Source organism: Vidua macroura, chromosome Z (assembly GCF_024509145.1).
Source record: "Vidua macroura isolate BioBank_ID:100142 chromosome Z, ASM2450914v1, whole genome shotgun sequence".
NCBI classification, from domain to species: Eukaryota; Metazoa; Chordata; class Aves; order Passeriformes; family Viduidae; genus Vidua; species Vidua macroura.
In genome coordinates this window covers 37883047-37907492 of record NC_071611.1, presented here as the reverse complement: position 1 = coordinate 37907492, position 24446 = coordinate 37883047, and the positions used below count along the sequence as shown (strand labels likewise).

At 36.7% G+C, this 24446-nt stretch overlaps 1 protein-coding gene across 3 annotated transcripts in view; it reads right to left on the bottom strand.

The window, feature by feature from the left end:
• Positions 1-24446, bottom strand: part of RICTOR (RPTOR independent companion of MTOR complex 2) — a 75578-nt gene that overhangs the window by 9155 nt on the left and 41977 nt on the right. For all 3 annotated transcript variants that reach the window (XM_054004284.1, XM_054004286.1, XM_054004285.1), the window contains 16 exons: positions 23972-24073; positions 21571-21617; positions 18630-18765; positions 17833-18032; positions 16739-16865; positions 15381-15545; positions 14866-14942; positions 14686-14764; positions 13722-13831; positions 9853-9940; positions 8996-9088; positions 8044-8150; positions 7170-7399; positions 5336-6365; positions 1693-1870; positions 329-413 (listed from right to left, as the gene is read on the bottom strand). In XM_054004284.1, coding sequence (XP_053860259.1) covers positions 329-413; positions 1693-1870; positions 5336-6365; positions 7170-7399; positions 8044-8150; positions 8996-9088; positions 9853-9940; positions 13722-13831; positions 14686-14764; positions 14866-14942; positions 15381-15545; positions 16739-16865; positions 17833-18032; positions 18630-18765; positions 21571-21617; positions 23972-24073 — 2854 coding nt within the window. The remainder of the gene's footprint in view (positions 1-328; positions 414-1692; positions 1871-5335; positions 6366-7169; positions 7400-8043; positions 8151-8995; positions 9089-9852; positions 9941-13721; positions 13832-14685; positions 14765-14865; positions 14943-15380; positions 15546-16738; positions 16866-17832; positions 18033-18629; positions 18766-21570; positions 21618-23971; positions 24074-24446) is intronic.

Here is a 24446-nt window from a genome sequence, read left to right as displayed (position 1 = left end):
CATATTTTTCTAAGCTTAAATGTTGTTACTTCCTGTAATACAGCATCACTACCAGACTTTGAGCAGCATTAGTTCATGTTACCAGAGATATGCAGGCTTTCCTCCTTCATTTTTTTAGAGCAGGACCAAACTTTGAAGCAACACATTAGCTCAGACTAAATAAAACAGGGAATTAATGGCCTATTATCCTGATTCCAGAACACAGTTCTCACAAAGCCTAATAGCTAAAATGATGTTTTCTGTAAATAAAAATTAACAAATACATCAACAACCCACCCAATATACCAATAAACAACAGAAAGCTACAGGAGAGGAATAAAACCAGTACCTCCTGCATCAGATGTAAAGACCCTAGATCCATGCTCATCAAATGGAGGTGTAGTTTTCTTCTGGAAATATGGGGTTTCCTTTACCTGGAATACCAAAGTGAAAATTAAAATTAACAGAGGTGATAATCAAACACAAGAAAAAAAAGTACATTTTATGAGGTACTTTTTATGCCTTATCTTTTACTTCAGGAAAAATGCATCATTAGAGGAAGAAATTAACAATGAGCTGCTGAGTACTAAAGAAAAGCCAAATGAGAAAAATATACATCTGTGAATGAACATTTATTAATAAAAGCTCATGAAGAGTTAGCAAATGTTAAAATGATGGTGACAGGCTGTAAGGAAACCAGTGACCCACAGTGGCCATTCATAATCTGTCCATGATCATGCTACACCACTGGAGATCTTCAGAATGAAGTACAAAAGCAACCAGGACATCTAAAATGCTGCCTGTAGGATGTAGAGCTGAGGCATGCCTCAACTACAAAGAGAGCTGAGAGAGGCGAAATGAGGTAACAAATATGCCACAAAGACTGTGAAGGAGAAAGAAAAAGTAGTAATTTCACAAAGGAAAAACAGAAGCAGATACATGATTTAACATGATTTTGCTCTATGTTTAGCAATTTTTTGAGATTAGTAAGAAGTTTATTTATATTTAAAAGGCAAAGATTAAGTAAAATAAAGACAAGGAAGACCACTTTTACCTTTGACATAGACCACATCCTGGTTTTGATAGTAAGTAACAGAATATTAAACCCTATGGAGCATCAGTTTGTTAAACAGGAATTTGTTTCTACCAAGTAGAAAGAGGAAGGGATTTTCTGAGACACTGAAAATAATCTGTTCTAACTTAAATATATGTATTTTCAAAGTTAATATAATAATAGATATAATTTAATACTATAATGATATATATATATATAAATAATCTATTATTTAATACAGACCATGGTAGCAGGGAGTTAACTGTGTGATTATGCACGTAATTTATAGGTGGCTGATGAACACAGCAATTATTGGTTGGCTAAAGCAGAAATTAACAAATGTGCACAGAATATGCTAATTTTAGTATAAAAGCCAGATGTCAACTAAAAATCTTATGACAGCAAATTTGTCACCACTGTTTAACACTCCTCTAACAGTCTTTGCCATTATTTGCCTTTAACACAAACCAGCCTAGTGATCTTGTGTAAAGAAGTGAGAAGAACAGTTAGAAAAGAAACACTAGCTCTCCAAAATGTATTTCTTTGAAGTACCACATCCATTTCTCCTCATTTCTCTAGATTTAATCTAGTCTGATGAAAAGGCAACAGCCTTTCAGTATGAAAATGCAAATGAACCAAATCAGTTAACACATACATACCTGAAATATTTCGTTGATATCCACTGGGAGAGCAAGGCCAATGTAATCATCAGAGCTACCATAAGTAGCGTTAGAAACCATGGAGCGAACAGAGGAGGAACGCTGAAGTGTGTTTTGGTTAATAGGACTTAATAAATCCTCTTTATCTAATGAAGCATAACTTAAAGCTTTCATGAACCTGTAACATTGAAACAAATAATCACAATTGCAGTTACTCTCTCATTCTGGCACATTAAAAGTAAAAAAGGCTGCTGACACAAAGACCATCGTCATCCTCCCACTGCAGATCTCAGAGCTTGTTAAGACAAATTACAGCTATAGGCTCATTGCTTTTTCTGCTTCATATTGTCTTGCATGGTTTGGCAGTTCCTGGCAAATCCTTTATAATTCTTGGTACAGGAACTCCTGCCCATCCTGCAAAACCATCATTTTCTTCAACATTCTAGCTTTGAATACTTACAAACCAGATACAGCCAGTAAAGATTTGGGTTTCTAAACTCCTAACTACCTAATTTTGAAATGTACCTATGCACTGAACATCTATTTCCTCGATATTCACAAACTCTGAGCTGAGCAGGCACATCCCTGCAAAGGCACACCTTGAGCCTACCAGTGATACATGCAAGGAACATTTTTTCTCCCATACTCCAAAGGAGCCGCCCAGAAGGGTCACCCAAGCACGGAGGAAGTATTTGCTCAACATGAATGCACAAAGAACAAACTTAAACCTGCACAGTGAGTGGAGCTGACTGTGACAAACAGGTTGAAGAAGAAAGAAAGAAACAGGATGGGAAAATTATACAGGAGAGAAGAAGTTAGAGAACAAGACCTCAGTGCTGGCCAGAGCCCGGATATTGGAAATTTCACATTTGCTGCTCTGTCATTTTCCTTCTCATCAAACAGAAAAACCTAAAAATGTTTTCTGATAATCAATCTATGTAGATGGCCTATATGCACTGGATAAAAGCTTCCTAATAAAAAGACACACTGCAGGAACAGTGAATTTTTATTGCAAATAAACACTGGAGGGCAAAGTGAACATTTGATTTTTTTTGACTTTTTGCCTTGGAATAAGTTTTCTATCAATTTCTTATTTGGGCAATAAAGTGTCCTCTTATCCCTACAGATGGGAGTTATATTGAGATTAAATTATCAAAGTTTGACCATGGAAGGTTAAAAAAATTATTATGCAATGGAAATGCACAAAATACAACTGAGAGGATATCAATAGTTTTCTTGTTGGTAATTCTGACTGATGCTAGTGACAGAATCAGTGGACTCACAAAAGAAGTCAAGCCATACTTCAAAAAAAGAGGGAAAGACCTCAAGTTGTGCCAGAGCAGGTTTAGATTGGATATTAAGAAAAACTTCTTCACTGAAAGGGTTGTCAAGCACTGGAACAGTCTGCCCAGGGAAGTAGTTGAGTCACCATCCCTAAGACATTTAAAAGATGTGCAGATGTGGCACTTAAGGACATGGCTTAGTGGAGCACTTGGGCATGTTGTGTTAATAGCTGGACTCCATCTTAAAAGTCTTTCCCAATCTAAATAAATTGTTTAATCATAAAACTCAAGAAGTTACCAACTCCATTAAATACTTAATAACAAAACATTCTACAATTACTCTCAACATAAATTAAAAATAGAAGTATCAATCCCAAACATTTGTCCCTGCTTTTTCTTAGAAAAACGAACAGATACAGCATTAGTAGCGATAAACAGCACCAAGTTTTCATGAAAGAATGTCTGCAGGTGATAGTGTGACAGCCAACATCAGGATCCAAAATACGTGTGTTAGTATTTTTGGTTGGTCTTTAAAGACAAAGGTGGGAAATTTATCCTCACAAAATTTATGCAAAGAAAAAGGTTTTTTAAATTTCTGAATAAAAAGAACAACTAAAAACATTGCAAAAGTAAATCTATGACTGTTAGCTGCTACTAATACAAGAATCTGTCAATAAACCGTAAATAAAACTTTTCAGAAGACTGACAGAAAAATTGATGGCAGTTAAAAAGAACAGATTTTTTCTTTCTAGTTTATTTTTAAAAAACAGCTAACGACAGCTCTATCTAGGCCAGTAAACATACTCTGAATTCATTAGTAAACACAATCTGAAATTACAAGGACCTTAATTTTTCAGCGGGGACACAGCATCACCAGCAAGAAAAACATATATACTAGATTCACTACAGTCTTTCCAATCAATTATATTAGCAACTAACACAACATGAATCTCTCTTTGAGTATGCATGTCTGCAATTATTTAACCTTCTCAGAGATACAAGCACTCCAGACATTTTAGTTCAGTGTTAAGCAGGTCAGCTGAAATCCTTGACTCTATTCACTGACACAAGAGAACATGAACAGCTAAGCACCAGGAACAGTCAGTATGACACTGCGTGCAGGATCAAAGTCCACTGCAGCAAGGCTGCTCTGCACATCAAGGTCATGACTGCAAGGAATGGTAAAGCATTACTTACAGCCATTACAGAACCTGTACTACTACTGAAATGACACCCATTTGTCCCTGCACTAGCACAGGATGCCAGTGACATAGCTAGGAATGGCACTTCAATTTCCAGGACAGTGCAGGGTAACTACTAAATCATCCTTAATCTAACCAACATACTCAGTCTAGCTCTAACTTACTTGAAAAAAGGCATCTTTCATGGCATCTTTCCAGAATGATGGGAAAATACCAACACAAATGGATGTTTCTTTTAATTCAGGACATATACACCCAACTGGGTATGAGAAGGGCAGCTCAAGGACTGAGCATTTGCTTCTTCCACAGTAAGCAGACAACTCATGTACCGGTAGCGTCTCCCCCTTCTCTCATTCAAGAAATGGTAAGGCAATAACAGAGACAAAAAAGTGCCTTTTCCATCTCAACATTAATGTGAAAATCCAATGCACTAGCTAAAAGATGATGTGAAGGAAAAATTTAGTACAAGAGCTTTTAAGGGAAGGTTATTAAGCAGTGACTGTTGCAGCTGGGAACAGTGTCAATGTCAAGAGCTAGACATCTTATGTAACTATCTAATTGGTCTTCAGAACATCTAATATTGCTCAAAAATAAAGAGGTGACACTGCCATCTAAAAATAAATGCTATGAGTAAAATCTTTGATCTGCTGTAGCTAAGAAGCCAAACTGACATTCCTATCAGTGGTACCAGTATCTCATCACTGGCCTCAGTGCTGCAGTGAACACAAATATAGCATATTGGCAGGAGGCCCTGTCCTAAAACCTCCCCAAGTGACACCGAGAAAATTCTCTTCTGACATGTACCTCTGACTTCATGGACAGTTCCGTGTGTTTCCAACTTTAAAAATGTTAGCAGTGCAACTGCAGTTTTTACATTATAAAACAGGAAGAAAGCGTGATAAAAGGAAACTTTTTCCTTTGTCACCAACAACATTATAAAAGCTTGAGCACAGCTATGAAAGCTGGGCTTCTCTGACAGCACTTACAAAGTGGAGAATTATCCTTCTGTTATTCACTTAATATCAGTACTGCTTTCAGTGAAGTTATGAATCACCTTGCGACAACTGTCCCTTTAAGGTGCAGATAAAAAAAACTATGAGGAAGACACTTAAGTTGTTCCTACAGCACTGAAGACAGGAGCACAGAATAATTTCTTACCGGCTTGGGGTTAGTCGAGAATCCAGGCTGCCAGACTTCATGGTGATAGTGTCAGTAAACAGCACATCCTTTGCTGGAGATGCCAGAGCTTCTGAGTGAGACAGTGAGGGATGCATCCTCTGCTGCTGCAGACGTTTCAGTGTAGCATAGCCAAATGCATCTCGAGAACTTGTGTAGCTGAAGTTATAGTCAGCAAGACTTTTTATCGTAGCAAGAGAAGGAGCTTTAAGAGACTGGGCTCTTCTGGGAAGGGTATGAGAAGACCCTGGTGGAACCAGTGATACAGAGTTGGATTTTGAGAGAGGCAGGTGGTTAGACTGTGGTGTTGAACAGTGACTTGGTTTAACTGTCTTTGTGCTTACAACAGTACTCAAACTTCCACAGTCAGTATCTACATTTGTAGTGTCCACACCTACAGTCTCCCTTGAAGGGCTAGAGCTCATTGAACTTATGCCACTTGTTGTGGTATCTGTATTAAAACTTAAGCTACGACTCTTGAAATGCGTTTGTGTAGTACCATCTCCAATTAGCCTTTCTTTGCTTGTGTTTTCCCGATGAATTTCATTTCCAAGACCTTTTGGCAGCTTCAGATCATTTTCTCCGATACTCTGAGTACAATCAGTATCTTCCACATGCTTACTTCCAACAAAAGAAGTTTCTAATCGTAAAGTCTGGATTTTTGGAACTCTGAAAACAGGGTTCAATTCCTCCCCAGCAGGAAAGTCTATGCTACCACTAGGTTCTGTTACTGTACGGTTTCGCCTCAGGCCTGATTTACTGTCAGATGATGTCAGCTTTCCTCCTTTTGGATCACTACTACTTCTGTGCTTTTTATTAGGTAGAGTAAGAGAGTTTAGAATGCGATTTTTCACAAGTCTACTAGAAGAAAAAAAAGGAAAAGGACTACGGTCTTTGTCCTTTGAAGGTCCAGGTCTGTCATAAAATATTTGTTCTGCATCTTCAGTAATATCGAGGAAGAAAGTACTGGTGGAAGTACTACCAAAACGGTCATCCTCCATGATGAACATACCTGAAATTATACAAGACTTTGTTACAAAAATAGGCATTTCTTCAAAGTCTACAAACTATGTTGCAAAATAGGAAGCCATTCTATAGAAGCCAAATCAGAGTCTATAGAATTTACTGGAACTTTAATTCCTCTTTTTTTTCCTGCATAACTTGATGCAAATTAGCTATTTTGATGACTAACTGGGCTGAAGATTTCACTGCTCCAAAAGAGAAGCCACACTATCATATTTCAGTGTAAACATCCAGCTACTAGGATTATAACCTAAGAACTCCTTTAATGATACCTAAATATAGTATATTTCTTAATTTAAATTCCAAGTATCCACAAAAAAATAAAATGCATTAGGTATTTGAAATACACAATAATTTAAACACAACAAAATTCTGTGCGTGTGTGTACACCCAGAGAACATAAATAGTTATTCCTTTGAGGACAACCAACTGTATCTTTATACCTAAGCATGGTGGTTTCTGCAGCATGTTACAGCAAACTGCCATGACTCAACATAAAAATTAGTAACTTACCCTTATGTGAAAATTTTTCTTTTACACCAAATGTGAAGCTAAGACACTGTTTTACTCCCTCTGACTTGTATGCATCTATCTGAATGGACATAACAGTCCTATTGTTTGTACTGTTTTATTTCAAGACCACCATTACACCACTGGTCTGAATCTCATCCTACCAAAAGGTTGATAAGAACACCAAAATGCTGTTTGTGGAGGGTTGGGATCTTTGATGGTATTTTTTGTTTACTTTTTCATTTTTCTCCTGTTTTCTATTTTTGGTGTTCTGGTTACTTACTTGATGGAGCAGATTCACTTTCACTGTTGTGCCTAGAACTGGTAGACTCAGAGTTCAAGCTAAGAGTGCTTGGTATAGAAGAAAGTTCATTGCACAGCTGCTCCATGTCATCAGGGACCACTGGCCAAGGCTGTCTACGACTGTGTCTCACTGCATCCCAGTTGTGATGCTTCAAAATGTCACATCCTTGTTTAGTTTTGGCTATTAGACCAAGCACGTAGACACAGGTTCTGTATTTAATGTATATATGGAAAAAAGAGCAACAATAATAGCACCTAATTTAACTAAACTTACTTGACATTTGAAAGGAAACAGTTTCAAAGCAATTCATGAGAAACTTCACAAAACTGACAAATAGTATACTGTTAATTTTGATTTGTAAATAAATGTAAGCTTAGGTAACTCATTACATCTGAAAACAAGATACTATTAAAAAATAAAATTATCACAAGAGCTTGATTACATAAAGTAGAAAAGTACCTTTCGAAAAAAAGGCTGAACATTTATGTAGTAGCAACAGTAGACAATATACCATCTATTTATGATTTTAAATATATAAAGAATATATTGAATAAAAAAGATGGAATAATAAATTCTCACAGAGATATAAACAGCAAGTATTTTGTTTTACAGACAGGAGAAAAGTAGTATCTACCTCTTTTCATAGATTTCATTTGTTTATTGCATGTTCTTTCAGACTTCCTACACAATTCTGCAGTTCCATAGAACCGAGACTGATACTCAAACATCAGTGACTTTAATAGCTGGTTTCCAATAAAGTACAAATCTGTATTCGTGTAAATCACATACAGCTATCTGAAAACTGATCACAACTACCATCTGAAAATGTTATGTATATATCAGATACACATACCCTCTAACAGACAGAACCTCACAATGTTGAGCAAGTGCCATTATATCAGGAATTACATTCTCCTCTTGAAGCAAGTTAAGACCCCAATTCGATGATCCAATATTGCCCTGGAATGAAATTTGTCAAGTAAGTTTTGATCTTAATGTGATCTGCAGCACTATCAATGTAAAGCTTTGACAATTTTGTTTGTTGGTAGTAGAGTTTAAAGCCACATATTCTCAAAGCAGTTGAAAGATCTGAGTACCCTTTCTGGCATTTCCTAGCTGTTCTAATACAAAAAAGCACTCAGCACGCTTTGTATAATACCTAAAGCTGCTTGAAATTAGAACTACTATGTATTCTTCACTTTTTAAGTTCTACTGTAGCCTGCAGCATGATCTTGGTTTATTAATTTTACATTCCTCTTACACAGTCATCTTGTTACATACCTACAGTATCTTCCACTAACAGTCACCTTGGACAAATGTTCCAAAATTAACTTTGGGGAAGACAAGAAGCACATTAAGAAGTGTAGCTTGAATAAACATTAACACTAGGTTTTTGCCTGTCCCAAGTACCAGGGCATAATGACCACATGGAACAACACAGGCTGCCAATGTCCTTGCAGAAACATTAGGGATTACCACAGTAAATACATTAAACTCAGACCATGGCAACTTTTAACTTGTAACTATCAATTCCAGACTAATATTCATATGTCAATGTGTTATTCTTATTTGTATAAAAGAAAAAAGACAAAGTGATTATTAAAAACATCATAATGAAACAGTTGCAGTGAATGAACTATTTTCGTATCGTTATGGAACAAAATGCTAACTTGAAAAAAAATCACACATTTTTTGGAAAAAAACCCCCTTATTTCTTATTTTTATAGAATTTTGCTTAGTTATTTAAGAATCAACAGTTATAACAGAACTAAACAACTGCAAAACTCAGTAAATATATTACTAACCAAGGCCCAAAGGGCTGCTTTCAGCTGCTTAATTCCTTCCCACTTATCCAGCATTGGAGAACGAACAGTGTAACTTAGATCTGTAACAACACTCTGAAGGAGAAAAACAGCAGAAGAAAAAAACTAAGTTGAAAATTGACAGGAAACTTCAGCCAAACAGGTTCCCTTGCATTTATAGTAGAAGTTAAAGCAATAATTTAAATGATGCACTCTAGGAAGAACAGTGGTAATTCTGGAATAATAACCATAAATTACGAGCAGTGATAATGCAAAAGAAAATTGTAGTGAAATCAGAGATTGCACGAAGTTATTTCAGATATTATAAGGATGATAGATTAGTCAAACTAACACACTGCAATACATATACTTTCTCTTAACTTTTCAAAAAGAGCATTGTCAATTCATTAAATCATTTTACCAACCCACATCAAAAGTGAATTTAAGCAATTATGGCTTAGGGTTTGTTTTCTTAGATTTTCAAAATATTAGAAAGATTTTATTCCTTCATCTCCCCATTTTCTGTATGCTTAAAAGGACAGGCATAGTTTTACCACATGTATAACTGTCATTATACAATCCACAGAGACTAACAATTTTTCCTATTTATGAATTGGCTCTCCATGCTAAGATTTTGCTAGTTATTTTAAGAAAAATATTGCAAGGTATTTTGGTGATACTTCAGTGTCAGGAAGGAATTTTACATGAGATTAGATGGCAAAGACTGTCTTCACAACTTAAGACTCATAATCAACTTATTCTGCAATACCTATTTAAATGCCATCTCTTTTAAAACTTTTTTTTTCAAAAGGTTTATAATGATCTTTAAAATATTTCAAGTTATAAATTATTATCCCCACCTGAGACTCCAGTAAATGGCAGCCTGTTTTGTGATGCACCAGCTGGCCATAAAGGTGAACTGGCAGGTAGACATGTGGTCGCTGTAATCTGGCAGAAAGAGAAACATACGTAGGTTTCCCAGCACTACAAATATTTTACTCTAAAATAAATTACACTGCAATGTAATACAATGACTTACCCTTGATTTTTTTCAAACAGAGAATTATTTTGAGGAATTTAGAAAGGAACAAACTGTTTCAATTGGAAGGGATGTACAACAATCATCTAATCCAACTGCCAGACCACTTCAGGGCTGACTAGAAGTTAAAGCCTTTTATTAAGGACACTGTCCAAATGCCTCTTGAACACTGACAGACTTGGGGCATCAACCATCACTTCAAGATGCCTGTTCTTCTCTGTGACCACCCACAACCCTAGTGGTAAGGAAATGCTTCTTAGTATCCAGTCTGAACCTCTCCTGCTTCAGCTCTGAACCATTCCCATACATCCTGTCCCTGGATGCCAGGGAGAAGAGCTCAGCACCTCCCTGTGCCCTTCCCTTCCTCAATGAAGCTGTGGAGAGCAGTGAGGTCACACCTCAGCCTCCTTTTCTCCAAAGTGAACAAGCCCAAATACTTCAGCTGCTCCTCACAGAAGGTTCCAGCTTTGTTTTCCTCATCGGTACAGAATCACAGAATAATGAGGTTGGAAGAGACCTGTAAGATCATCAAGTCCAACCTATGCCCTAACACCTCAACTAGACTGCACCAAGTGCCATGTCCAGTCTTTTTTTAAACACATCCAGAGATGGTGATTCTACCACCTCCCTGGGAAGACAATTCCAGTACTTTATTATTCTTTTGGTGAAAAATTTCTTCCTAATATCCAACCTGTACCTTCCCTGACGTAGCTTGAGACTGTGTCCCCTTGTTCTGTCAGTTGCTGCCCGGTGGAAGAGACAGATCCCCACCTGTCTACAGCCTCCCTTCAGGTAGTTGTAGAGAGCAATAAGGTCACCTCTGAGCCTCCTCTTCTCCAGGCTAAACAACCCCAGTTCCTTCAAACCTTCCTCATAGGGCTTGTGTTCCAAGCCCCTCACCAGCCTCGTTGCCCTCCTCTGGATGCGCTCAAGCATCTCAATGTCCTTCCTAAACTGAGGGGCCAGAACTGGACACAGTACTCAAGACGCGGTCTCATCAGCACCGAGTAAAGGGGAAGAATGAGCTCCCTGCTCCTGCTGGTCACACAATTCCTAATGCAGGCCAGGATGCCATTGGCCTTCTTGGCCACCAAGGCACACTGCTGGCTCATATCCAACCGGCTGTCAACCAGCACCCCCAGGTCCCTTTCTGCCTGAACACTGTCCAGCCACACTATCCCCAGCTTGTAACGTTGTAGGGGATTTTTGTGGCCAAAAATCAAGGACCTTCCCATCCTTCAAGGACCTTCCCATCCTTCTCCACCTGCAGGGCCCAGCAGGCCCCAGGTGAGGCCGCCCCGAGGCTGAGCCCAGCGGGACCATCCCCTCTCTGGGCCGGCTGTGCCGTGCTCGGTGCTCTGGGATGGGGTTTGTTGGGATGGGGTTTGTCCTCTGGGCTGCCCCAGCACTGTTGACCCACCCTGAGCCACTCCCCTCCCACTTTATTCCTGTGCCTGGTGTTGCTCCTTCCCAGGTGCAGAATCCACCATTTAGACTTGACAAATTTCACCCCATTTAAGATTGCTCAGTGCTCCAATCTACCTAGATCCCTCTGCAAGGCCTCTTGTCCCTCAAAAGAATCCACAGCACCTTCCAGTCTGATCATCAGCAAACGTGCTACTGGTGCACTCACTTCCAGATACAGAACTGACCCTGGAATGGAGCCCTGAGGAGCACCACTGGTGTGACCAGTCACCAACCACATGTTGCCCCATTCACTACAACCCTTTGGGCTCAGTCCCTCAGCCAGTTCTTCACCCACTACACCATGAACCTGCTCATCTCACAGCCTGACAACTTCTCCAGAAGGATGCTGTGAAGGAAGCATCAAAAATCTTGCCAAGATCCAGGAAAACAACATCCACCACCTTCCCTTCACCCTACTGGGTGACCTTATCACAGAAGGCTAACAACTTAGTTAAAGAAAACTTCCCCTTTGTGAACCCATGCTAACTGTGCCTGATGATTGCCTTGTTTTTCAAATGTCTTTCAACAATATCCAGTATAATCTTCTACACAATTTTTACATGAACTGAGGTTAGACTAATAAGTCTGTACTTCTCTGGGTCTTCCCTTATGTGCTTCTTGCAAACTGGAATAAACTGGCTATAATCCAGTCAGCAGGGACTTCCCTAGACTCACAAGACTTTTGGTAGATGATAAAAGACAGGTCCTGAAACAACATCTGATAGCTCATTTAGTACTGGTGGGCTAGCACTGATGAGGCTAGTCCCTCAGCCTGGTGGGAACCAGGCCCTGTGACCTGGTGAACATTCAGCTGATACAGATGGTCCCTTACAATGTTAGTGTCCACAAAAGCCACAGTTTCCACATTTGTGGACTTCTGGCTTAGAGAACCAGGCATCCCAAGGTTTATCAATATTGCTAAAGATGAGACAAAAAACCCCACAAAATTTTAATTTGTCTCTGTTTTTTCTTCATCCCTGTAAGTCAGGTGACCATCTTCAGCAAGAACTGATGCACTGTTTTCTTCAGACCTCCTCTTTCCTGTTGTGTGACAGAACACTGCTAAGCTTCAGTCCTGAATGAATTTTGGCCTTTTCTGCCTTCTCCCTGCTTATGTGAATCACAGTTTTGTAGTCTTCCTGTGAAGGGTGACCTTCTAGAGATCATATAATTTCCTTTTCCTCTAGAACTCCATGAGGAGTTCCCTGTTCAGCCAAGGTGGTCTTCTGCCCCACTTGCTTGACTTAAAACACCACGGGATTGCCTACTCCTGCGCTTCTAAAAGATAGCTCCTGAAGATGGACTCCTTGGCCCTCAAAAATGTACTCTGCTAAAGTTGCTTCCCAAGTTAGCTCTCCTGAAGCCCTGGGTAGCAACACTGCTGTACTTTTTCTGGTTACATAGAAAATTTTAAACTTAACCATGCCATGATTACTGTGGCCTAGAAAACCTCCCCTCCATCACATGTGCCACAAGACCTACAGTCACAAACAGCAAGTTGAAGAGGGCATCTTTCCTAATTGGCTCACTGAGTACCTGTGAAAAGAAGGTATCTCCTACAGATTTTCTCCTACAGAGAATTTCCAAGGCTGCCTGTCATTGCATCACGATATATGCAGTTGATGCCTGGAAGTTGAAATCTTCCACAGGAAGCCTATAAGAACAAGAGCTACTGATCCAGAAGTTTCTCCTAATTGTCTATAGAATGATTCATCAGAACTAACATCCTGGATGAGCAATCAGTAGCAGACACCCATTACATCACTTCCTTTGTTTTCCATCCCCTAATCCTCAGCCAGAGGTTCTTACCCACATCACCACTAACTGTAAAGGCTGTATAATCAAACCTCTTCCTTATTTAGAGTGACACATTCATTGGCCCATCCCTGCTGAAAAGCCTGTAGCCCTCCATTCCAACACTCCAGTCATGGGACTCAATCCACCAAGTCTTAATAAAATGAATTCTAAAAGCTCTAAAACTAATTATATAACAGCTCCGAAATAAATTATATTAAAACACTGGGAGCTAAGCAAACACTGGGAGCTAAGCAATGCATCCAGTTCATCCTGTGTGTTTTTCATACTGTGCTGATGATGTACTGCTCCAGGAACATAATAAATTGAGATCCTGTTGGATCCCAGTTTCCCTCATACATTGCAGTTTACAACTCTCCTGATCAGTCCCACCAGCTCATGCCTCAGAACGCATTTTCCCAAATTTACCTTTGGTTGCTCCGACGAACATAGTTATCCCCATCAACAGGTTTGCGGTATGTTGTAAGTGCTTCATTAAGTTGTTCTTCAATCAATTCAACGTATTTTAAGTTATATTCCTATAAGAAAACAGATGAGGGTTGACACAGTACATTTAGCAGTTTATGGTGTTACAGCATGAGACTTTATAAGGAAGAAATAATTGAGGAAGGTTCCTTGAGAAAGACTGAATTTTTTTACTATCTGAAGGTGGGGGCTCAAGAAAATGAATGCACTTCACATATATAATGAGTTTGCAGAGTCAACAATTGATTTCATAATTATTTAAGGGAATTTGTTAAAAAAAGGAAGAAAGAAATACTTCACATCTGACACACTCAATTTCAAAAGATCATCATGCATTTCAGTACTCCTTGAGAAGTGACACTTTAGCTACCAAAAAAGTTGCCAATAGGAATGAGACCAATGTCTTATAATCAATTACAAAACCAAAATAACATATGAAGAGTTTTATTCAAGTTATGACAATAATGAATTTTTCTATGGTCTTGTGCTCCTCTTTAGAAAGTAAAGCATCAGCCAATTCTGTCTTCACGAGCTCTAGGTTTAACTTTAATTACCAGAGGTAACAGGTATCTTGAAAAGCACCATTACTTTGCACACTTCTCTAGATAATGATCTTCCACAACAACCGATTTTAGAAGGTCACTAGACTCCTGAAATATTTGCCGAAATACCGAAATTATATAAAGGTCTTGGTAAATCTAAACCACGTATGTACAGAAAAGCTATGGAACTGTAAGTGTCTGTCAACCTTTACCAGCAAAAACATTATGTCACTGATACATTAAATGTATTGTACAAGCTTTACAGGTACATTAAAATGCAATTATTTTTAAGAATCTCTGTTCTAAATCTGTATATTTACACCATTCCTCCTAATGTCTGGCAAACATTTTCTTCTTAGCATTACCTTTTGCCACTTTTCCATCTGTTTTGTTACATAACCTCTTTCATTTAGATAAGAAAACCCCTTTGGGATGGACAGAAATCTGTAAAAAAAAATCAGATAGTTAACATTGTAACTTAAACAACCCCCAGAATCTGAATTTTTTTCCACAATGTGAAGTCAAACAGTGTATTCAACATTTACCTTAGGAGTAGAAGCAAACCCTTGTCTCCAAGATGAGAAAGAGCTGGTTTCATCTGGATAAGGGCATGAAGGTTGGCCTAAAATAATTAGGAACACATACAGAGTATTTGAGCACTACTATAATTCTGAATACTGCAATAACTACAACACTCTGCCTGCAATGAAGCAACAAGTTTTTCACAAATATCAAATCCTAACTTAATCCTAGTGTTAGTAATTTTAGGTATCTTCTGTCATTAAATATAAATTACTTCACAAAAAGTATAATGAATAAAATAAGTTGCAATTCCTATTTAAATACAGGCATAATCCAGAAGTCTGTGTTTTCTTGTAAGTAATATTGCGTAGTTTCATCAAAGGGGTCTTATAAACTATTTTAAGTCCATCAATGACAACTCAAAAAGGAAACCATCAGTACCTTCTTGCATATTTGTAGTTTGCTACAAGGGAAGGGGGTGGGGAAGAGCATAAAAGCAGCATACCAAAAAGAGGTTAAAAAGAGAAGGGATGCTCACCTTGTCTTCACACGCCTCATCTAGAATATCAAGTGCCTCAGAAGAAATAGTTTTATTTTTATCATGTAACTGGGTCACCAGTAACTCAATCCCCCAGTTGCTGAAGAACTCTACATTAGCTCTCAGTAACACTCTTAAGTGTTTTGTTGCGTACAATCTGCAGCTCTGTAAAGTAAGAAAAATGTTTTCTTGAATGGAAGGAAAATAACTAACACAGTTAATGATTTATAACTTCTAAAAATACCTTTCAATTACTGCATTTTGCAGCAAGCAACTGTGATGCACACCTTATCTATTAAAATTACAGTTTATTAGAGAGCTATTTATATCTTAGCAAATGGGAAAACTGACTCTAAGATCACAAGTAAACTGGTCATCATAAGTGTCTAATCTTGTATCTTTTATTATTCTATTACTATATGTTTTGAAGAGATTTTAGAAGCAAATAAAAAAATTATAGTCAGTAGGGAGCTTCGTCTTTCAATGAGTCATTCCTTCAACCTCAACTATCTTCATTACTTTCAGACTCCACTTTTTATCCATAAGAATCCATAAGAATCATATCTTTGACAGTGTCAGAGAAATATTCTCAATCTATGTCCTCCTCTTCCAAAATACAGTGAGACATTTAAAGCTAGTGCCTATATTTTTCTCTTGTATCTATTCTAGAACACATTCTGTCTGTTCAGACAACAAAAACAACTTCATTTGAAGTAATGAACATTCCTTCCTAGTTGCATTTCAGTTTCTTAATTTTCATCTATCTCCCTGACATCATTGATTGCTTGTCTAACAATGTTACCTTAAAAGTCAAGATTTTCCTCTCCCAAATCCACATAACTATATTTTTATCCCCATTCAGCTTCTTTCATTCAGAAGAACAAATCCAAATGCCTATTTCTGAACCAACCCCTCATTCCAGCAGCTATAGCACCTACTTAGTTTCAACACACTGAGTAACCTCAATCATTATCAGAACAGTGTCTACTAGAGGGCTAACTTGCTCAGTGCTGCTAGAAATACAGATTTCTGTTTGTGACAGCAATATCTTCACAATTTATTTAAGATGCCACTGACCTAAACAATCACATTACACTTAGTTATACATATCAAGACTTTAGCCCCCATCTGACGTGAGAGAAAGTTCTATTTGAAAGAATTTCTTGAGCACAAATACAATACAGGGCATGAAGTTCATATATTCAAAAACTACACTTGTAGGAGTTACATTTCTCTGAATACAAAAATAAGAACCATTTTCACATATAACAACTTAAAAATAAAGTCATATATCTTGAATAATAAAAAAAAAAATGTGTAGAGGGCAGTATAAGGAATATAAGTTGAACTGAACTTACATCAGTAGCTGCTGTCAGGATTTTAGAAAGGATGACTCTTGCCAATCCATCTCTGCTATAATCCAGACTAGAAACAGTCAGTTTTAACAAGTGATCTTGGTTCTTCAAAGAACAAAGATTAAGAAGACTGGAGGCATGGAAGGGGAGGAGGAAGAAAATAAAATTAGTATTTGAACCCACTTGAGCCATCAATAATTTAAACTTAAGTACTTTGAATTATACTTTTATTACTATAAATGTGATGTACAAAGTATGTTCTCGTTTGAAACTGAGTAAATTAAATTGTTATAATTATAAAGTCAAATAGGGATGAAATAATGCACTGAACTGCAAGGGGAAAACCTCAAACCAGCATCTTTTATAATTGCCCTGTAAAAATTTTGTGAGCATAATTAGTGATTATAAGTATAAAAACAAATGCTCATGAAGCTCTGTGAACAATTCTTCATTTTAAAACATTGTGTATAAAGCTTGCCATTAAGTTAGTCCTATTAAGTGTCCAGATTTTTTTGTATATCAAGTTTCCTGAAGCCAGTAAAAAGCTTACTTTCTAAAAATCAACAATAAAAAATAAAAAGGAGTAGATTAAAATACTTGCATTTTTACTTCAAGTTTATTATATGTTGATAAACTAGTATTAGTCACCAGCCAATTTATTCCCAAAGGAAGCTAAGTTTGTTTGTACTTAACAAAATTTTGAGCTGCAGAACTTCACTCAAATATACTGGAGTGAAGTTTTAAGTGCAACATACATCAGCATTTCACAAATAGTATGGTACTTTTCATGGTTTGTGTGTTTTTAGTTTTGTTTGTTTTTCTATTTCCCTACACTGCATCTTTCAGTATCCTATAATCCTTCCTGATATGCATCTCTGTCACACAGATGTGTGACAGGAAAAAGTAAATTGTTTATCACCTCTGTCTGCTTAGTAATGACAGGCTAGAAGACTTTAGAAAAAAAATGGGGACCTTTACCTCTAACTACACCAAAATAACCTTAACGTTTTCAGCTTTTCAGATGGTGGCCCTCACAGTTTAAAATTTGCATAACTACTACACTGCAAGCACAATTCAAAACAAATAAAATCACTCACCACTGAAAAACATTACATTTTTCAAGCATTTTCACTCCATGAGGGTGACAAGATAAAGTACCAAAAAACAGGAAGTAGTGCTGGCTAAGTGTATTTAGTAACCCATTATTCTGAAGACTACGTTCAGGTTTCATGCCTGATGAAGAGTTGAGCCAAAGTACAATATCTTTAACTAATTCCTCCAGGTAACCTTGTCCATCCTAGCAAAATAAAGAGGAATAGCATCTGTTAGTAATAGAAATGTGTCTTTTCTTTACTGAAACTCATTACTTTAATTGTCTTAAAATGTACAAACACAATACAGACACAAAACAGAAATGCAGGCTGGAAAACGATTCAGACTAAAAAATAAGTTTCAAAGCAAATAAAAGGAGCTAAGCATGGAGATATCTTAGGATTAATTCTCTCTTTCCAGGAAAAGGGTAAAGTTTTATTCCGTGACATTTTCATCTGACCTGAGGTAGAAAAGTCTTTAGCCTCAGGAGTTCGAAAAGGAAGGTTATACATAGTGTAAAAAAATAAAGGAGTTCAAAAAGGAAGGTTATACACACCGTAAATAATAATAAAAAAATTCCTTCAAACTCTAAGTTGCATTTAACAAAGCTATATTTAATAAAACTTCTACATAACACAGTCATCTTCCTCAATATTTCCCACTGTATTTCTAAATTACACTGATGATTTTAGATTTAACACCCAAAATCTCAGACGTCTTTATTAAAAACTAAGGTTTTTCTGGGTGGCATTCAACAAGACTACTCATTCTACTTCCAGTCTTATAGCTGAAAATTTCTTACCTCCTCTGATTCAAGAAGAAATTCAGTAAATTGACAACCCACAACAGTGAGCTGCTTTGCCTTGGCATAGTCCAGATCCAAGTTAGCATACAGTTTACTGCTAGGCTTGTAAAAATACAGCAATCTCCTTACAAACCTAAAGAAAGTAAAATAGAATTGGCTATTTTTCAGGATGACAAGGACAGTCTCACAATACAAAATGATGCTAGTAGAAAAAAATGGGTTATACTTAACTTCGTTTCTTGGCAAAAAGTCTTAAAAATTTATCAAAAGAGTAGCAGGTAACAGTAGTGACTCCATCCAAACACAATTTAAGAGATGTGCATTAGAAAGGGTTTTCTATGCCATGGCCTACTTTGCTACATAAGCAAAGGAACTTAAAATCTCTATGCTCTCAGAAGCTCTATCTTCCTTCTCATTTTCATAATTTATTCTGCTGTAATTTATCCTATGGCAAATTTCAAAGATGGTACTATCTAGACTAACTAACAGCTTAAAAAAGAAACTTGTGACATAAGCTTTCTTCAGCTATTATTCCCAGTATTATTCCCAGTAGTTACTGCTACTGGGAAAAAAAAAAAATTTCGTGTTCTGACAGGAAAAAGTCTCATTTATTCAGCAATACTATTTCCAAATATCTCACTTAACCATTTCTGAAGCATAACACACTGGTTGTTAAGACACTCTCAGACTTTTTAAAATCACAGTAAGCAATGTAGTTTGACTTTTGCATCACAGGAATAAGTCTTCAGCAAAGATCCTCCTTTCACAAATTCTTCAAAATATAAACACATGTTTGTGCTTTAAAATAACACAGAATGTTCCATCAGAAGGCAGATATGTCAGCATTAAGAAAATTTAATTACGGAACTGCACTCGTATTTGAAAAAGCTAGAGTAATCCACTACCCCCAACTCCTAACACAGGACCAAATACAAAGGAAACGTGAGGGCTTAATTAAGTTTTGTGAAATAAAATGTATTTTATCCTGGGTTACTAGCAATAAATATATATTGACACACAAATTTATATACATATGTATCTATGTGTACATTTAAGCGTGTATGTGTGTTTATCAACATGCATGCATTCAGTTTTGGTGCCCCTGGGCTGCTCACCACACAAAGGACACTGTGGTGCTGGAGCATTTCCAGAGAAGGGCAAAAGAACTGGGGAAGAGTCTGGAGCACAGGTCCTGTGAGGAGCAGCTAGGGAGCTGGGGCTGTTTAGCCTGGAGAAAAGGAGGCTCAGGGGAGACCTTGGTGCTCTTTACAACTCCATTATGGGAGGTTGCACCCAAGTAGAGGTAGTCTCTTCTCCCATGTGACAAGTGAAAGAATGAGAAAAAAAGGCCTTAAGTTGCCCCAAAGAAGTTTTGATTGAATATTAGGAAAGATTTCTGGACTAAATAAGTGGTCAGGATTTCAACTGCCCAGGGAACTGTTGGAGTCACTATTTCCAGAGGGATTTAAAGGACACATAGACATGGCACTTGGAAACATATTTTAGCAGTGTTAGACTCAATGATCTTTGAGGTCCTTTTCATGGTTCTGTGATCCTGTGTGTATACATACACTGCATGAACTGTATCTCTATGAAATGAAGGAATCTTTAAAAAAATTACAGGAATTTCACTTTAACTACTGTAAGATTGTCACAACAACACTAACATAAAAAAGATCATATATAGAAGGAGAAATAAATGTAATTTACACTTGAAAAACAAAGCGGCAGAAAATTTTTTTATCATCAGCAGTTAAACTAGAGAGATTTGGGGCTTAGTTACGTATAATTAAACAGGAGCAATGGCATTTTAAAGCCATTAAATTCCCAATCCTGCAGAAAGGATCAATTAACTATAGAAGCTTCACACCAATTCAATTCTAGATTTTCCCAATTTATTCAGAATTAAATCACTGGGGCACTGAACAACAACGCTTGAGTGCAGCACAAAACCACGGAACAGGAACACTGTCCCACGTAGGTAGCTTGAGGTGTGTTGGTGTCATAGTCAGAACTGCAGACACTACTTTAGAGAACCAATATTATAAACCACCATATTTGGAAAATATTCCTTTACCCTAAAGTACAGACTGGCAATTAATATTTCAGGAAAACCCAGAAAAAAATACAAATGTAAAATTAAATCATGGTTATAACAATGGGACTACTGCTTATGCTGTAAATACTTCATAAAAGTACCCTGACTATTTTTTGGTAAAAATTTAAAGCAGAGCCACACGAGCCTTTCAGCATATATTCTATCTTTTGGGTTTTCCCCCAGTTCAGGAAGAAGCTTTTCATGCCCACAAGTACAGGCCTATTCTTCAAAATAATGTAATCTATTTCTGAAATACATGCTAAAAGGCATGCCCAAGAACTAATTAGTAACACTATGGACACATAGGAACAGAAGTAATAAACATGTCTTACTAACAACAGACATGAAAGGAACCAGAGTTCTACTGGAGGTTTTTTGTCTGGTTGGTTGAGTTTTTTCCCAAATTACACACACTTCTCCTGCTATTAACAGCAACTAGAAATAATTTCCTCTTCGTTATTGATGAAAGCTGTAGTTAAAAACCTGTACAACTATGGACTTAACTCTGTAAAAATTTTCTAAGTACTGACATAAAACACTTCTGATTGAAATATCAAGCAACAACATCTCTAAGGTTTAAAATTAAATTTAGTATTTGCAAAGGTGGTATGATTCCTAAGGGACTAAATGTATAAAGTACTTGTGCATAGAAAAGAAGCTTAAACACATGTTTATTTAAAGGAAATATTGCAACTTACTTATCCAAATCAAAACTTAACTTCTTATCTATAGATCACACTTTTAGAAATGTGATACATCTAGGGAATATTTTATTGCAGTGCTAAAAACCAGTTTTCCAAATTTCTTTCTTCAAAGGAAGTCTACATAATTTTTACATACCTGTGCAACTGTTCATCTTTGTAGTTCCTTAGATTTATATTTGGCCACTAGAAAAAACAGCAAATATAGCATTATATGAAACTTGTATCAGTCCTTGAGTAGTCAGTAAAATTCACTTATTTCTATCAGTTGTGTTTACTTAATAATTAGAAAGTTTTATTGCACCTAATGTTACATCTTAAAAAAGACATTATTTTATTGAAAAGCCCACACTGCCTGCTTCAAGAATTGTTCAAATTTTATCTAAAGAAGGACAGGGAATGTTGGTCACATGCTATATGTACAAGACCACAATTCTAATGAAAACAAAAAAACTATGAGAAGCTGATGAAAAATAAACAATTTTGCTTAGTTTCTTTTCTGCAAATAACAAAAAAATTGATATGTATAACAGGGAAATAATTTTTGGCTGCTGTTTTGAATATTTATCAGATTTGGTTTAAAAGTAATCTTTATTCTGTTACAGATCACTTAAAAGCTGCTTATTAGAATGGTATTTAAACTCCCTAATTGATACTAAGATGTATTAAGAAGGACCACATGAGAAATAATATTCTCTTTAGGACCTATTCTTTCTTCCATTACATTTCCCTCTGTTTTTACAGCCATCTATTGTCTATATGGTTTCAGATTTCTTTCTCTTGCTACTAGTATCTTCTTGTCAGGAATGGAAAAAGTGAATCAAACATTCTGCTTTCCTATCTACGTGACACAGTTCTACATTTCCAGGTGGTATTCCAGTATTAAGACACACATGGCACTAATTAATGATTAGTAAAATTGACTACACCAAGTAACAGTGCCAGATACAGATGAGGCTGACACTTTTGCTGCTCTTTTAGCAGCTTAGACAGCAAGCTGAGCAAGTGAAAAAGGCAGTAATGCACCACCTGAGATGCACACAATGAGGCGGTTAGAGAGCTGATGCTCCACAGATACAAGGCTGCAACAGACAAGGGGGAGGTGGGCAGCCAAATGAGGTAACAAGTTTCAGACACTGGAATCTGGATCCTGCTCATTAGGGGACTAAAGACAACCACTCTGGTAACATTATCTCAGTTTATGCTGGTGTTATACAGTAACATAAATGGTTAGAAGTAAGCCAGAACACACACACTCTTCTCATTCAGAAAGGAGTCCCCAGTTTTCACACATTAGGAACTTTTTGACAGGACACTAGCAAATACATTGCTAGGGAGGTTTGAGATGGCAGAGAAACTAGCTGTTCGACAAAAGTTTCAGTTTAAAAAAACCCCAAAACACAAGAGGTCAACTACATAAGGCTTCCACTGTCAAAATACTATATGGACTAACAGCGAGATTCTGAAAAACAGTTTTCTGATAATATCTTTAATACGGAATCAAAGATAAAAGTATCTATGACTAATAATAGTTATCTAGCAACCCACTAAATAGTATAATGGCAGTAAACAGTGAAATCTGGTGGAGCAAAGCTACTGTCATATACATATTCAGGTTTTTATACCAGACAGATTCTTGCTCTTTCAACTTTATCGGTCCCTGAAAAAAAGGCACAGAAATATTTAGTTTCTTTTCTTTTTCTCAAAAAAAACAACATAGTCTTGATTATGACTGTCACCATTAAGCCTTTTTGTACTTTCACCATTTTTGTAACAACACTTTAAAGAAGACAGTAAGAGAATGCTACTCAGCTGAAGGATGGCTTTGATGCACAGAATGACATTTTGGAGCAATTTTGGTTTGAAGATTATATTAAGTAAGTGGAAAGTTTTCTTAGTCAAGCAAAGTATATTTTCTGCTTACAAAAAGAGGTAGCATCTTAAAATCTGTGCATTAAATATATTTAAGATATATAAATATATTTAAAACAATGCCCATCACCCCATTAGTTATTTCCTCTATGACGTAAAAAGAAATTGATTCTGTAGTGAAATCAATGCTACAAAAGTATTTGCATTACTTCAAAAAATTTAATGAAGTTTTCATACATGATTCACTCTAAGCATCTGAAGTTTGATCTAGAACCCACCTTCTACTATAACCTTCAGCTCACATTATTTTAAAAAAATCTGCTATGAATCTAAACATAGCAGTACCTCTCTGCAGTCTGAAGTATTAGCAGCTTTTAAAGACAATATACCTAATTCTATAAAGTTGATTTCTATACAAATAAAGACACAATACATTTAATACATGCTTCTTAGGAAAACTGTGAATTTAACTATCATGCATTTTTTTAATATAGTTTAAGGGTTGTATATAAAGAGGATATAGCAGCACTGACTAAACCCAGGAGATTCTAATTTCCTGAAATAAAACAAATTATTAGATGTACTCTGGAATGAATATTAGAAAGCCAAAACTCACATGTGAAACAGACTTTTTCTCCAACATATTATCATAGCCTTTGTAAGCTCACCTTCAGTATGGTCCCTATTAAATTCCAATTCCAGTCGAGGTTCTCTTTGTGATTGAGAACTTGGCTGTCTCGAAGATTCATGATGAGTGCTTCTTCTGTATCCTGGAATACAGACATGAAAAATTATAACAGGTTTCCCTGCATTATCTTTTGCAGTCTTGCCACATGAAATACTTACTGCTCACGTAAAAATCATTAAAAGGGCTGTGTTTCTCAGTAATGTGCATTTTAAGGTAAATTGTAAGGTTATAGTACTGCATTAAGAATCTAAAAGTAAGAGATCACAACCGGTCACAAAAAGCATTAAAAGTTATTGAAATTTTATTTCTCAATTTCCAGAAATGCAATTTAGTATCCACAAGTACCCGCAAGACAAGTAAGATTAAAAGATACTACACAGATTCACCCAAATGATTCTGAATTACACTGAGTGAAGCTTGAGGGGTAGGATACAAGTCTCCAGAACACAGGGTCA